The following is a 16218-nucleotide window of genomic DNA, read 5'->3' as shown; positions in this document are numbered from 1 at the left end:
AGAACACCAAACTTATTCTTTTTCTACTTTGCAAACAAATATGACTAATAATCTTAAATTTTTCATTCTAAATGCAATCATGTGGTTGCATTCTCTATCATTTTTCTTTCAGATCCACGTAATTTTTTCCGCTTTGTTGCTTCTCTTCATCTGCAGAATAACGGTTCTTCTCCGAGTCAAAAATCGTGCATCAACGAGTCCCTTTGCAAAACCATTCTTGCTGAATTACAATTGACTTTTACGAATTCTGATTAACTTTTCCTGTTTGAATGTCTAATATTAAAACTTTTATAGATATTTTGCACTTTCCTGCTAACTAGAAAAAATTATTTGCTTTTCAAAATGTTCCTTCCTGTGTTTCAAATTACGTAGTTTTCTATTAAAAAAATTGCCAGATTTCAAGATTTTTTAGCTGGAATTCTTAATGCTTACTTTTTTTTCTGCTCTGAAAACAAAGCCAAGTAATCGTTTAATTTCGAGCTGATTGACATGAAGTGACTGCATCCTTTTTCATTTTGAATCAAGTTCCTTATTCTTTCAATTTTCTTAGTTTCCATTCTTCGCAACAAAATAATAATTCTTCTCCGAACCAAAGATCGTTCACGCATTTTTGGTCACATTATTACACAATTACAATTTTTCAGGAGAATTCTTAAGTGATGTCCTTAAAAAAAAAATTCTAATACTGTAACAATCCCCTTGACTTTAAGTGAACTGCTAACGCCACCTAGTGAGTTAAGAAAGAATTCCCTCCTCTGGTAATTATGTGTGTTTTGTCTGAAAATGCCTTTTATGTATTTCTTATAAGTATACCTATGAAGTGATGTATCCGTGTGTTGTGAAACCAAAAATAAAAGGGTTTCATTGATGAGGGTATCTTGATCCAAATGCTCTAAATTCATTTCACTTACGCATGTGACATTACTGTACAAAAATTTTCATTCCTTTTTTACCTGCTTATTACTTTGTCGCAAACTAGAAATTAAAATTTTCTACGTTTCAGGATACGTAGTTTTCTATACTACTGACAGAGAAGAAACGAAGGAGAGAGAGTGGGTTGTAGAAGGCGTAATAGGGGACAAATTATCCACAAGCTTGAGAAATCTGCTAACCGACACTGTATATTTTTTTAAAATTCAAGCCAGAAATACAAAAGGATATGGCCCATTATCATCTGAAGTGGTATACAAAACACCACCAGGTATGGTATATATATTTATATTGTGTGAACTTTTAATCAGAAAATATCCCATACAATAGGTATATTAACATTCTTTTTCTTGCAGGTTTGGCTAATAACTTCTTGTATATTATCATCGCTGCTGTGTCGGGTGGCATAGTGGTTATCATTCTCATCATTATTGTTTCCGTTGCTTGCAGACGACGACACAATGCTTATTTAGCTCCAGTACAAAAGAACAGGTTAATTTAAAATTTCCATTGCTACTACCTAAAAAGTAGAGTTGACATTTGAACAGTTACTGGGCACAGTTGGAAAATCCTAAATGGATCACGTGATCCTCGTGCATAGCTTTAATTTATTAATTAGAAAATGCAAACGATCTGTATAAGATCATGTGGCCATTTATCGTGCCGTTTTATGCTTTTATAATGCACACATTATATGTAACTGCAATTGTTCTGTATTTTCTTACAATATTGTTAGGTTCAAAGGGTAAAAACTTCGAGTTCAAGTACTCCGCGATCAATTGTGTCCAGTGCTGATTCCAGTGTAAAAGCGCTGAAAATTAAAGAAATTAAAACTTATTTCTGAAACACCTCTTTTCCAACAGGTATGGCGGACCCAAAACTACCAGCAGAGAACTGAAACCCCCTGATTTGTGGATCCATCACGACCAGATGGAGCTGAAGGAAAAAGTTCGTCAGGGAGAGCACCCCGGGTTGTCCAGGAGTCCTCACGAAACAGATGTCATGATTGATGTGATGGAGAAAAAGAAAGGATCTTATATTGGTATAAAAGACGAAGATACTCCTATCAACTTAATGAACAATTACTTTTACTTTAATCAGCTGTTGTCGCCATGAACATATGAAAAAATCTTGCCAATTTTTAATTTTATTAAAATTTACTTTTTTGTTCCTTTTGAATGTACCTCCAAAAAAATTGAATGCACTCTTAAGATCAACCCTTCAGCATTACCTAAATTTCTATTATTTTTAATACATGTCCGTCTTGGAAATGCACTTAACGTTGTTTTCTTAACAATATATCTTTTAAATCATTTTTTCTAACTGAAACGTAGCCAACATTTTAATATTAAAAATAAGCAGAGTTTAAAAGAAGGAGTATAATGTCTTTAATTTAGCCCTTTCCGAGCCTTTGATGCTATTTGTCATTATGCATTTAAGCTTTTAATTTAGGCTGGAGAAGGTTTGATAGATCCTAAATGGAAATATGATATATGTACATTGAATGAATAATTAATTTTAATTGATTAATCTACAATAAATGAAAAAGTAATAATTTGTTAGATTGAAAAAGTGTTGATTGGAAAGGGTTCAAACTCGTTTAATTTTTAATTAAATTTTCTAGGAAGATTATACTTTCTTAATTAATAATCATAGTTATTTTCATAAAACTTAAAAAATAAAACAGTTCGGTTTGATTAAATCAATGAAAATCGAATCTCAACAGAATTTATCTATTAATAAAAATGGAAATTTGGTTTCATTTATTTCGCCACTTTGATAGATAATACAAAGAAGATTTTATATCACAAACTTACAAATAATTCATATTTCACAATCATAATATAAAAAATTGTTTCGATGCGATGAGTTTTGTCTGAAGAACTAATTTTTTTTCAAAAAAATTCGCTTACCGGACATTTTCACTGTTTCTTAAAAGTACAAGTCATTATAGGGAAAGTTACAACTGCATGTGATATTTAATTCATTAATAATTTTGGTTACCAATTTATGTTGATTTCAAATTATCCGTATTAAAAAATATATTTCAATGCATGGCGAAAATTAAGATTTTTGTTTATTTCCCTGCTTAACAGCCGTTTTGTTTATTTTTTTCCTTGCGTGTTCATTTAATTTTGTGTTTTGTTTTCATTATGTTTTCATTATGCACGAATAGATGACATGGCGTCATTAGATGGTGTATCCGATTCTAGTCAATCCAGAGTAAAATCATTTTTAATACCACCAGAAAATTTCTGCCTTCCCCCTCCTCCTCCCAGTAAGTAAAAACGAATGTTTTTTAATTAGGTTGTTGTGCATGTATAAGCATCGTATGTTTTTCTTAGATTAAAGTATGTTCTTTCCCTGATATCTTTTTAAATTTAAATCGATTTGTGTGACCCTTTGCACTTAGATGGTGACGCTCACCTCACAATCGCAAAAAAGTTCCTGTTCCTTCTAAATGGGATTGAATCTTTGGCATACGAATAATTCCAGATCATTTTTTAAAGCACTGTTTTCCTAAGTTCTTCTTTAATACTTACTGTAAGCGACTACGTTGAAAAGTAGATTTTTTTGCAAAATTGTGAATTTTTTTTAAATTTAATATTTTTAAAGTTCGAACAGATTTTGTTTCCAAGTTTATTTTTTGGGACATTACACTGATTTTTATATTCACATACGTTTTAATGTTATTTTACATCTTTAGATGATATTTTCTCAAATATGATAGAATTTTCGTACGTAAAACATCATAAATTAAAATCTAAAAACATTTTTTTTTTTTTTTTTTTTTTTTTTTTTGTTCAAATGTAGTATAGTAGTTTTTCATCATGTTTTGCAGTTCCTGAACTAAAGAAAAAATAATATAGTCATTTAGAAATATTTTATAGCTATTTTAAAGCTTCATAATGTGAAAAAAAAATGAAATTTTTGTGTTATTTATCAGTTGAAAACCAATATTAAAAGAATGGATAAAAATACAGCTTAATTTTTAGTTCAGGAACTAGATAACATATTTCTTAAGCTCTCTGCAAAATTTTAAGCAAACCATTTGATAACCTCTAAACTAGAAGATTTTTTGCTTTATACTTCTTTTTAGATAAAAAAAGAGCCATTTTTTTCCATTTTTAAAAAAAGTTTTGCCTTGTTAACTATTATATTTAGATTTCATACTTGATTTTTTAGTCCCTTTTATGCAAATATTCAAAAATATAACAATTTTCGAACGATTTTCAAAAAATTCATTCCAAACGTAGTCACATGCGTTAAAGAAAGACTGCACAACAGTCCGAACCTCTATATTCTTTTCAAATTGACGACTGCTTATTCTCTAGAGTCAGATATCACATGAGGTGAGCTCCTGATTGTAGGGAGGTTGGTTTTTATAGTTATACTCACAACTCGAATACTACGGTTACTAGGCATAAACTAATAATGATTTATTTGACACGTTGCTATGGTTAGTTAACTAATTGAACTATATTATCACTTTGCTGCCAATTCACATGGTGGCGTTATCTTAAATACAAACGCTACTCAAAATTATTTTGTGATAATCTTGTTAATATGATAATGTTAATAATATTCTTACTTTTCTTTGTTGTCACTGTTATTCACAGATAATCTTCATCAAATTATTGGCAAATACATAACTGTTTTTTTTTCCTCCCTTCAGCCTTATCAGCTACCACTCCAGTTCCCAATGGAGGTTTGGAATCCCCTTATGAAATGGGTTCCAGCGGTTTGGCCCGACCCATCTACCCGAGGACGCAATACAACATTCCTCATGCTCATGTCACAATAGACGCTGCTCATCCTGGTAAGTGGTCACGCTGACTAGACTGAAATATTTTGGAGCAATTTCTCGCCATATGTAAACCTGTCATTTCTTTAATGCAACCCTAAAAGTCGGTTGTTACCATCCATTTCTAGTAGCCATTCAAGATAGTTGACTGTTTACAAATTTTTGGATGATTGGCTCGCTGTTGACATGTTTGGCAAGAAACTCGGATACGAATCTTATGTTACCGTTACGAGTTTATACCCATTTATTCAAAGGACTTCATTAATCACTTCGTTTCGAATATAAGTTAAATTCTTTAGAAAAAATTGTTCACAACGGGATTGGTTAATGAATTGTTGTTCTTTATGAAAGAAATATTTACCACTCTTACATTTGGCGTAGTAGAAATAGTAGCAGCTTAACTCCAAAATTACGTACAGCAATTCCCGAAACATAATAGGTATTGAATTTTTTAGGTTATATATATTCATTACTCAATAGCTTATTTTGATCTGTGCCATTATTTTTCTCTGTTGTCGCTTCCATCAAAATAATTACTATCAATTATCAAAATTTCGATTTTGTTGATCGATATCAGTATCCATAGAATTGCTTTCAGCATCAATCAAACTATGCAGAAACTTCCTGTAAAAACACTAATGAAGACAGACCTCTTTAATCAAACATGAAAGAATTATTTACAAAATATTTGCAATCGCATTCTCTAAATTAACAGGGTTAAATTTATGATGATGAAGTTGTGGCTCAACTTAAGAATGTCGTCGCCAAATCTTGAACTTTTAACGATTTTTCGACAAGTGTGATAATTTGATAGTTCCTAATGCAATCTTAAACTCACCATAACTTTTGGCGAATTTGTAAACAAAAGGCCTTATCCCCCCACCCGTACTTGGCGAAATATCGGTCTTACTCTTAAAAAGGAACATAGCAACGAAAGTGAAAGTTGCCCAAAACTAAAATAGTATGACACAAATAAATATTTAAAATTATAACATATTTGGAACAGCATACAGTACCAAATATTGCGAAAAGATAAAGTGAATAAGAGCGTGAATTTTCTTCTCTTTATGGCAACGCAAAATGCGGTGATTTGGCGTCCTTTTAACGCCAAATCGTCAATCATTTTCATATCAAAGAATTAACCTTTAAAAGTAAGTGTCAAAATTACTCTATAAAAGAATTATAGTTACCCTAAACATTGAAATCGCTTTGAATATTTTAAAACCATACTCTTGACGCAATTTGTCCAAATAAAGCCTTAAATTTACTAAACCAACAAAAACAAAACATTGAGATTATATATATTAAGAAGCCTTCCATGTCATCCTAACGCGATTACGTTTCGGTTTATCTCTGAAAACTCACAAACATATACTTTCTTTGGCAATCATCTCCGATTTGCAATCGTTGTAAAAATACCCAAATTTGTATTTCAAATGAAAATTTGTACTTCATGTATTGTATTGTACAAAGCTTCGTTTTTAACCAGATAGAAACCATATTTTAATCGCCTTAAGGTTTATAGCGTTAGTTATTCAATAGCGTTTTTTAGGTTTTTAGACTCATGTAAGTGAATCTAAATTTTTTATGTTGTGGTGACGCTTTATAAGCTAGATAACAGCTACGAGACATGAGAAATTTCTTTTGTCTTGTGGTTACGTTACTGGGCTACGAACCCAAAGGTTGTTAGTTCTGTCCTCGCCTATCGCTAATAGCAACATTGATGACCCGATGACGAAAATACGCAAACTTCATATAACTGTTGTGGCGCCCTCTACCAGAAATAAATAAAGCTGATAAAAAATCGGCCAATAAATAAATGCAGCTGATACATAATCAGCCAATAAAAAAATGCAGCTGATACATAATCAGTCAATAAAAATTGGATAAGGCGCAACAGCCAATATATCACCACTAATAACAGCAAAAACAGGACAAAATATCGTTCGTCTCACCTCCGACGCACTGGAGGGGGAGTAATGTGGTGACGCTTTATAAGCCAGATAACAGCTACGAGACATGAGAAATTTTTTTTGTCTTGTGGTCATGTTACTCGGCTACGAACCATAAGGTTGCGAGTTCGATCCTCGCCTATCGCTAATAGCAACAATGTTTTGTATGAACAGCATTAAGTAATCTTTATGACAGTCGTCTGGTTTTGACATAGTTAATTCAGAAACTGCAACTTACATAAATATAACACTCAAATCCTGCGCATTATTTCTGCTGCCAATATCCTATTAATATAATTAATACAAAGTTTGCGACAATGAACTGGTATTAGTTAATAAAACTTATCATTTCTGCGATAGCAGAAGTTTCTAAGTTAAAAGAAAATTGAAAGATCACCATAATATAGTTGACCATATATTAATAAATGTGCCTAAGGATACGAACGCGTATCGATAAGACGTCTCAAACCAGCAAGAACTTTTTTGCGCAAGGGTGCCAGTCATAGTGAGCGCATGGAGACAAAACACTAGTGTGTTAATGCCACTTTTTAAAGAGCAATATTTATGAGATGTAAAAATAATGTCTTGCCTCGAACGTCATTTACTTTTGCTAATGACGAATGAGGGCGAAAAAAATTATGACTAGGGCGCCACTTCCTCTAGCTATGCCACTTGTTGAGCATGCGATGTATGCAATTCATGTTGTCTGTTTAAGATATTATGAAAAAGAACATTAATAATAAAATCTAATATTTTCGATTAAAAAAAATTCCGTTTACATTTTTTATAATTTTCATAGTCATCTTGGATATGCAACTCCTTAACACTTTTTTTTACATAACTAACCTACATAAAACAGCCATGTTGCCTATTAAAATGTCACTAAATCTAATTATATCTTACATCAATTACCGTAATTGACTAAAAGTAATCAAGATGATTGTATTCTAGTATCGACTATTGTAAATAAGAATCACAGTTGAATGATTTTACTCCTTAAACAGGTGACTCGCATGTGATAGAAAATCGTATTCCCGGAATTCTTTGCTAAACTTGGAATTTAGTCCTATTAAATGCACTTTTTCTGTGTGTGTATATTTATTATTCATGTGGGTAGTTTAACATTACGGGTTATCCGAGATAATTCTGTTGATAATCAAAGTTTACTTTATTTCCAAATAAAATGTAAAAATGTCTCCATCATTCACCTCCTCCCTAATTTGGTGAAATTAACGCTTCCTAGAGCATGCGTTCAAGTGCGAAAGGTTTCCGTTTCAGAAAACAGACAGTAAATACGTTCATACCAATAAGCTGTCTAATTGTAGGTTATTTTATGTATACATTCCGCGGGGTATTTAATTTCAACATCCCTATAAAAAATGAAATATTTGTTTCTCAAACGCAGCAAATATTATTTAACACGGTATTATACTATCTTCTCAATAAAGTAATTAGTAACCTCATTTTTTGCAGGTTCATCATCATCTACTCTTACCTCTCCATCGACGCGCACTCACCATCCGTACGATCAAGTAACTTCTCCCACTCTGCACATCACCTTGGGTGGTGCTTCGGTGCTGGGCGGTACACCAGCCCAACAACACACGACCTACGCCAGTAACCCCAATACATCGGCGGCAGAATGCACTTCCGTTTCGGGCACCCTCAGCAAAAGGCCACCCAATCACTCTCTGAAATCATTCAGTGTGCCAGCACCTCCGTGCCAGAGCGCGCCTACAACCCCGCAACCACGGCACATAGGTGAGTCTACTAACTAATAATTCTTCTGCTGACTGGAATTATAAAATTAAACAATTCCAGTCTCCAATACCCTTTTCATATTGACGTCAGTCCCACCAACATAGCCAGGGCGGGTTTTATCATTAGGTGATCGAGAAGGAGCACCATAAAATGGGATGCTTATCTAATAAATGGTTGGATTTTCGTTCCTCATAACAAATAATGGATTACAACATGTAGTTTATCTGTTATTGTAAATACATTATTAAATATGTTAATGAATCATTGAAATTTAAAATACATGACTATTAATTAATTTCTTTTCTTTTTAAGCAGTTTTGATAACCTATATATTTAAATTAAAAAAGAAAATTTAATGAACCATTTTCCAGCCACAACCATCAGATTGATTTCAAGAGATTGTATTTTTTATGGAAGCTCATGGCTTCTAAATATATAATCAAAGCTTCCACCAATATTCATTTTTGTGAATAATCGAAAACACGCGACATCTTTGTACATTCTTTATGGGAAAAATTCGCGACAGGTTTCCCAATCACGACTAATGTACCAATTCGTTATTTTCCCCCCTTCATTATTATTATTATTATTATTACTATGAATGTTTTTGACCTCTTAACAAATCACGCCTAACGTTTTCCTCTACAATTCGATAGATATATAGGGAAAACAAATTCATATCGACGAATTTTAATGAAATACATTTATCAACACTATTGTTTTAAATTATGAAAACATAATACTGAAAAGGCTTTTTGATTTATTAACTATGCATAAAAAGTGCTGAAATTATTTGAGGCTGAACAGTATAGTTGCTGATATTGGGAGCCATATTTTAACTTTATTTTGCAATCTCTCTCGAAAATTAAGGTGGAGGACGCAGACGACTCTTGATGAGTTAGTTGTCTAGGGATCGTAAACTTTCACGAGAAATAAAAATTAGTAAAATCGATAGCTTATATATTTTATTTAGTGGTTATAATTGGCACTATTAACTTTCTCCCCACAATGTATGTAAAACGGAGCAATGCTTTCAAAATATCTCTCGGAAATGGACGATGGTTACAAAAACACTATTAATTTGGTATGAAATTCATGTCTATTAATAACTTTAATTTTATAAGAAATAAAAATTGACACAATTAATTTAATGTTTCTAATTGCTGGGGGGGATCTTTAGTTTTTTGATGATTAATTCACTATGGGCAAATAGTTGATCTCCAAAAGCAACTAGTCAATAAATTTGAAATAATTAACAAAAACCAGTATCTCAAGCCTATATATCATTTTATTTGACGGCTTATACCTCGAACCACCTGCCGCCCTTCATGTATCTGCAACGAATTCTATATTTTGGACACTAAAAGCTTTTGTTTATTCCCGTGTTGTTGTAAGTAGTATTAAACTCTAAAATCACTAGGACTGTTTAACATGATAAAACATCTAATGAAAAGCATAATTTTTTCATTTTATAGAAATGCATATTTTATTTTGAGATCAAGAGGTTAGAATTTTGAATTTTACTAATACTAATCTAATACTAAGTTCTATTAGTAATAAATAATATTTCCCATTTCTTTCTTTTAGTGTCTTTTGTACATTTTTTTCTTTATCTTTCTTATCAGCAATTTAAGGCATTTCCCCAGAATCCAGAATGAGTTTTCTGCTATTCCTTTAATTGTTACTTCGTTTTTAGTCAACCAATTCCTTTGTGTTACAGTGAAACCCCAGCAGGTGGCGAGTCCTCAAAAGAAACTGGTGACAAGCGGCGGACCAGCCACCCCTTCATCTCAACAATCAACCCTGAAGTCTCGGCCTTCCACCATGCCCCGACAGCAAGACGGCAGTGAAAAGGAGGACCTGCCTGTAGGTACTTAAATCTCTTGCTTCTTTTCCTTTTCCTGCCTAACACATTAACTAGCTCCTATGACTGATATGGTGAAAAATGTATGCTTAAAATACATAAATCATAACAAACCAACAAATGAGTATCTTAGTACACTGGAAACTATTAAACGTTAATTTATATAACTTCCCAAGTTGATAACGAATTCTTGAGAGGGAGGGGGTATTTAATATTATTAAATTAATCGAGATTTGAAATTTAAAGAAACATATTAAAGTGAGCCCAAACTTTACTTTTTATGACTTTTCTGACTTAATTTTAATTTCTACTTGATTTAATTTCTGGTTGAAATACAAAAATTGTAATATAATATAAAAATCATGACATAAGCGAAGAAGCAAATGAAATTGTATAATAAATTTTCCTTCTGAAATAAAGCCGGAATTTTTTTCTTTTTCGGATACAAATTAATGGTCAAAAAATTCGAACACGAAAATTCGAATTAGATTTTGACAGATCTCCACATTGTCAGATCCCATTTTGCAAAAACCTGTTTCTGGAATTACGTCTGTATGTGAATATGATGATAATTAAAAAAATACTTTGAGCTAGATGGATAACATTTGAAATGCAGTATTTACATCACATTTTTAGCGAAATCCGCTCAGAGATTTGTATGTCTAAGTACAAGTATCGCAATAAAGACAAAATACAAAGAACGATATAGATGAAATTTAGTACACAGATTTAGCATCTAAAATGTGAATATGTATCAAATTTGGAACCATATTCGTTAAAGGGTTGACTGTCTATTAGTTTGTACTTTCGCTGGCTTGTATATGAAATAATTCGAAAAAGACAACCACTTACGTAAATGAAATTTGGTACACAGATTTACAATTTGAAGTGTAGATCCTTATCAGATTTTCATACAAAATCTAGTAAAGGATTTATTGTATAACGGTCTGTTCTTCAACAGCACACAAACCAGATAATTTAAAAACGCAATGACCTAAATAAATTGGAATGTGATTACATCAAATTTTAGTTTCAATTAGTCAAGTAAAAGACAACCAAATGACATATTATTGTTTCTCTTTACAATACTATGAAACATACAACTCATATGCGTGAGACTCTGAAAATAAAAATCAATGCATAGTGTTTATGGCATTGCTTGTACACAATTTTATGCTGGGCGGGTGGGGGTGGAAATAAACCCTTATTAGAGAATACATTAGAAAGTGTAAACAACTTCCATTAGTTTTTACCTTTAGTTCTGATTGTTGGTTGTCTTAAATGGCAGAGATATTTGAAAAACTCCTAAAGCAAGCAATCATACATGTTACTTGAAGTACATATATATATTTTTTAATCTGTATTTCTTCAGAATCATTTAAAAGGAAAAATGTAGTAATCCATAATAAATTTATTTCTGGTCATTATAAAACTGTAATGTTATAAAAGCATCCAATACTCAAATTGCTATGAGCATTATTATGTTTTCTGTATTGGAAAGAATATTTTTCTGAAGTTGTAAATTTTAGAAAATCGGTTTATACTATGCTCTGGATTTATGACTTACCCTTTTAAATAAAGTATATTGTTTAAATCATTATTAATTTTCAATCCATTTGTTTAATGTAACTATCATTTCCTAATTTTTCCACCATTTTATTTTTTAAAGAAAAAATTACAGGTAATTAAGGGGAAAAAAAAAAACTTAAAACAAATAAATTTTTAAATAAGATGTTCATAACTTCATATAAAATGATATGAAGAATATCTTCATATCATATAAAATAATATGAAGTTAAACGGACTTCATATTCCATTTTAAATTTACGAACATAAAATCAGTCATTTCATTATATGTAAAACAGTGCAATTCTTTTGCTAGTGAATAGTAATAGTGACAAAAATTCCAAAATATTTATCTGCAATTCTAGCAAGCTTTGTGTAAAAACATACGTGAAATGAAATAACTGCACACGATTTTCTTCACATCGGTAAAAAAAAAATTGCATAACTTTTTCACCATATCTTTGTAGTTCCTTTAATCTCTGTCCTAGCTGATATATTTACTCATTTAATTTCTTCTGTATATACTAACACTGATAATTGTACTTACATTTTTAAATTGTCATTATTAAGAATCTATTTTTTAATATAGTTTTATGCACCTGCTTTTCTTCATGAATTCCACAGCTACTTCCTAGCAATTATTGGCATCATGCACTTAGTCATTGTGCAAAATGAAGTTAGCTCACACACAATAGTGATCAAAATTGAGGATAATGCCAAACTAAAAATTCTGAAAATTTAAAAAAATAATGTAAGCAGATACTTCTTCCTAATTACATATAAAAATAATCGATTTCCAAATTAATTATTGCATCTTTTTATACTTCAATTTACTTTTAACTTGCAAACATGATAAATTTCATTTAGAAATCAAAGATTCTTAAGCAAATATTTAAAATTTTAGCCCTCTCTTCTATAAATAATTTTCTCAGTTAAAAAACAACAACTTAAATATTATTATGAAGTTGTTATATTGATTACCTGCACAGTAAAACTCTTAATAAAGAAGAGTTTAGATGCTGAGTCAATAAGACCTGGTCTTGTTGACAAAAATGTTGGTTCCCGAATATTTGAGAATCTTGGCCATATTTCTATCAGGACACGAGTTTCAATGTTTGTTTTAGAACATTCAACAGCCTGTCACTTGAACTATAAGAGCAGGGTGAACAGATTAAGTCGAAAGAATTCTCTCAATATGTTTGTGATGCTCTAATTGCTTGCTAACAATTTGTTGCTTATTTGAGTACTGATGAATTTTTTAAGTGCTGTATAGCTTCCTTGTGAAATAAAATAAAATATCATTGCCTATTATCGGGCTTGTTGAGCATCTCATCTGATGGATTTTCCATAAAAATATTGAAAAATTAATTAAGAATACTTCATGTTTAAAATTATTCATTTGTTTTTATCCAAATCACATTGCCATTTAGAAAATCAAAAATAGATTACCCCAGTAATGCTAAATAAATACCAGGTGAGTTAGTAATATTTCCATTCTTTGAGGCAACATAAAGATTGTTTAGGAATGGAACTAGTAATTTTGAACTATAGACAGATAATGAAAATGATACCAGAATCTGCATGGAAGGATATTTCCCCTGGTGGATTTAGCATTTGCTAGACACGCTAATACAATGTTTTCTTCATGAAATCTTCTGATTACCAATCCAAAACCTCATTACAATGACCATTACTGAATTGAAAAAATTAAATAATATATTGAACCTACATATCTTTTTAATACAATTATGAACATAACCCAATCCCCTTTAATTGATGCTATTTAATATATGATCAGATGAATTAAGGTATGGAACTAGTCTCTGTAGCATTAAAATGATGAAATATAAAAATATTACAAAATTATTTCCAAAAATGAAGATAATGCAAAAATTTTATTTTATTTTATTTATTTTTTGCATTGCAATTATTAAGTTTTCTAAAGAAAGATGAATGCTTTATCAAATTACTATCTTTGAAACTAAAATGAAAATCAATTGTAACAGAAACCAGCTGACTTAATACAAGTGGAATTATTCTTCAAAGTATTTTCCAAAAAATTGTATCACCTGATGCTTTTTACTGGATAATGCCAAGAACAAGAATCCAGAACTGGCTACATATTCTTTATCCTTTCATGTTACACCAGAGTAAGGATTTTGTTTTTCAAAATACCTAATATACATTTATTGATGTCCAATAAAATTCACCTTCTTATTATAAAATTAAAACTATAATCAAACTACTGTATACAATATTTCTAGAGATAATTCTAAGATGTCAATCCCAAATATGTTAATGACAAAGAAATGCTGCATTAAATAAAAATGATCAATAGGTATAAAATGCAACCAAGTGAGGAAAATCCTTTACTTTTTTTTTAATAACAAAATAAATCTGGGTTCTAATGCATTATATTATACATCAATTATTTGTTCACTTTTTCAGCCTTCTTACAGTACTGAAGACTTGAGTGTGGAAATGGCAAATCTTGAAGGACTTATGAAAGATCTGAATGCCATTACAGCCTCGGAATTCGAATGTTGAAAAGCCCAAAAAAATACCTTAAGGCGACAAATATTTATCAGCACAATTTGTGCTTTTTTCACATAGCAATGACAAGTGCAGAGTTGCTGCATTACTACCTGTACCTGTGATTACTATAATGTTATCTTTTATTCAAAATGAAATCATTGTTTTGAATCATTCATCTTCAAAAATGTTGCATTCATACTTTTTGTAAGGCCAAAACACGAGTATTTAATTTGGAAGTAAGCTGTTTATGTTGTAAAAAAATTATTTATAGAGTGTAGCTGTGTATAAAGCTCATGCAAAGTATTTGCTACCTTTAATACTGTTTCCATTTGATGATGTATGTTGTGATTCATTAACTGCTACTCCCACAAGGAATGACAATGCTTTAAATATTTTTTTATATGGTGTAGAACAAGATGAACCCTTTTTCAATTAAAATAGGCAATTGGTAATATTCCCTTGAATTCAGATTTTAACGATATTCCATGTTGAACCAACTGGTTCAAATACATAGCAAAATTCATACATATAGAATGGAAAGTTTTAAAAATGGTAATAATCTTAATTTCTTCTGCAATATTTATGACAAATGTGAATGTTCTCATAAGTATGAATCTTATAGTTCAACATTCAGGGCCATATTACAGAATAACAAATTTTTCATACAAGAAGAATTTTAATTAAATGGACCAACTTGATGATTTTATTAAGCTGGCTATAAGGTATCATGATTAGAGTTTTTAAAAATTTCACATCTACATCATATCATTTTCCATTGTTTTGAAGTTATGACTATTACTGTAAAACTAGACAAATCACAGTTTATTTTGAGTATTGAATGAGAAAGTCTGTTGCAAATGACTACAAATAATACTTGATATTAGATTAAAATGCAATTTTTTTCTTCTTTCAAAATGTCATGTCCTGCTAAAAATTGCAAATCCAATGTTTTTTTGTAAAACTATTTGCAATAAATTTACGTAGTCAATTTAAGGAGACATTATACATGGATAAATATATTTAAAAATTGAAATACCTCTGCACTCAGAATTGTTTGTAGCAATTTTTAAAGAAATCTTTTTGTCTGAAAAATTCGCTTTAAGAGTTATTAAATAAGAGTGCATAATCTTTTCTGATGTACAATGTTATGTATTTGAATCAAGAAATATAAGAAAGTAGGGTTCAGCTTGTTAGAAAGAAATGTAAATATTGTAACATATCTAATTTCTTGGGAAAAGCATGCTTCAACGAATGTTTCATTTGTAAAAATATATCAGTTCCATTCTTCTTAACATATTTATATACAGTTAAGTACTGTACAGTCAAATGCCCAGCATAAATACAAGGGCTTCTGTGTCTTGTCTTTCTGTACTGCATATTGTATACTGCGACTGAAACTAATCCTCTTTTTATACAAAACAATTCATGATTTGTACTATGTCACAAAAGAAAAATAAAGGTCTTTGCTTCAATGAATTTCTTAATAAAGAATTTTGAATCTTTTATTCTTTGATATTTACCTCTTGTGTACCATGTTTCCCCACAAAAGTAATTTGTGTACTTATATGTAGTGATTAAATGCATTAAACACAGAACAGCTATGTTCAAAATCATGTGACAATGACCATGCATCTTGTTAGGATACAAAGTGTAAGAAATTAGAAACGGTTTCACCTCAGTAATGACAAAGATATTTAGTTTCTTTTGAGTACCTTGTATTTTGCTGCTAAATATAAACAAAGTGTAATTTTTTAAGCAGGAAAAAAAATGCATTAGTAAGTAATTTCTTTTATTTTGTCAACTAA

General features: G+C 30.7%; 1 protein-coding gene across 4 annotated transcripts in view; it reads left to right on the top strand.

Annotated features, from left to right (window-relative positions):
* The window catches only part of LOC129964241 (neogenin-like), a 307312-nt gene extending 291423 nt beyond the window's left edge, over positions 1-15889 (top strand). For 2 of the 4 annotated variants that reach the window (XM_056078986.1, XM_056078977.1), the window contains exons 19-26: positions 1004-1201; positions 1287-1422; positions 1794-1972; positions 3107-3208; positions 4607-4750; positions 8161-8448; positions 10169-10314; positions 14327-15889. In XM_056078986.1, coding sequence (XP_055934961.1) covers positions 1004-1201; positions 1287-1422; positions 1794-1972; positions 3107-3208; positions 4607-4750; positions 8161-8448; positions 10169-10314; positions 14327-14425 — 1292 coding nt within the window. In that variant the 3' untranslated portion in view covers positions 14426-15889. Of the gene's footprint in view, positions 1-1003; positions 1202-1286; positions 1423-1793; positions 1973-3106; positions 3209-4606; positions 4751-8160; positions 8449-10168; positions 10319-14326 lie in introns of all 4 variants that reach the window. The other 2 variants (XM_056078994.1, XM_056079001.1) reach the window with 2 other exon arrangements.
* The last annotated feature ends 329 nt before the right edge of the window (positions 15890-16218 follow it).

This window comes from Argiope bruennichi, chromosome 1 (assembly GCF_947563725.1).
Source record: "Argiope bruennichi chromosome 1, qqArgBrue1.1, whole genome shotgun sequence".
Taxonomy (NCBI): domain Eukaryota; kingdom Metazoa; phylum Arthropoda; class Arachnida; order Araneae; family Araneidae; genus Argiope; species Argiope bruennichi.
The sequence above is the reverse complement of the archived record's forward strand: the minus strand, read 5'-3'. Positions and strand labels throughout refer to the sequence as shown.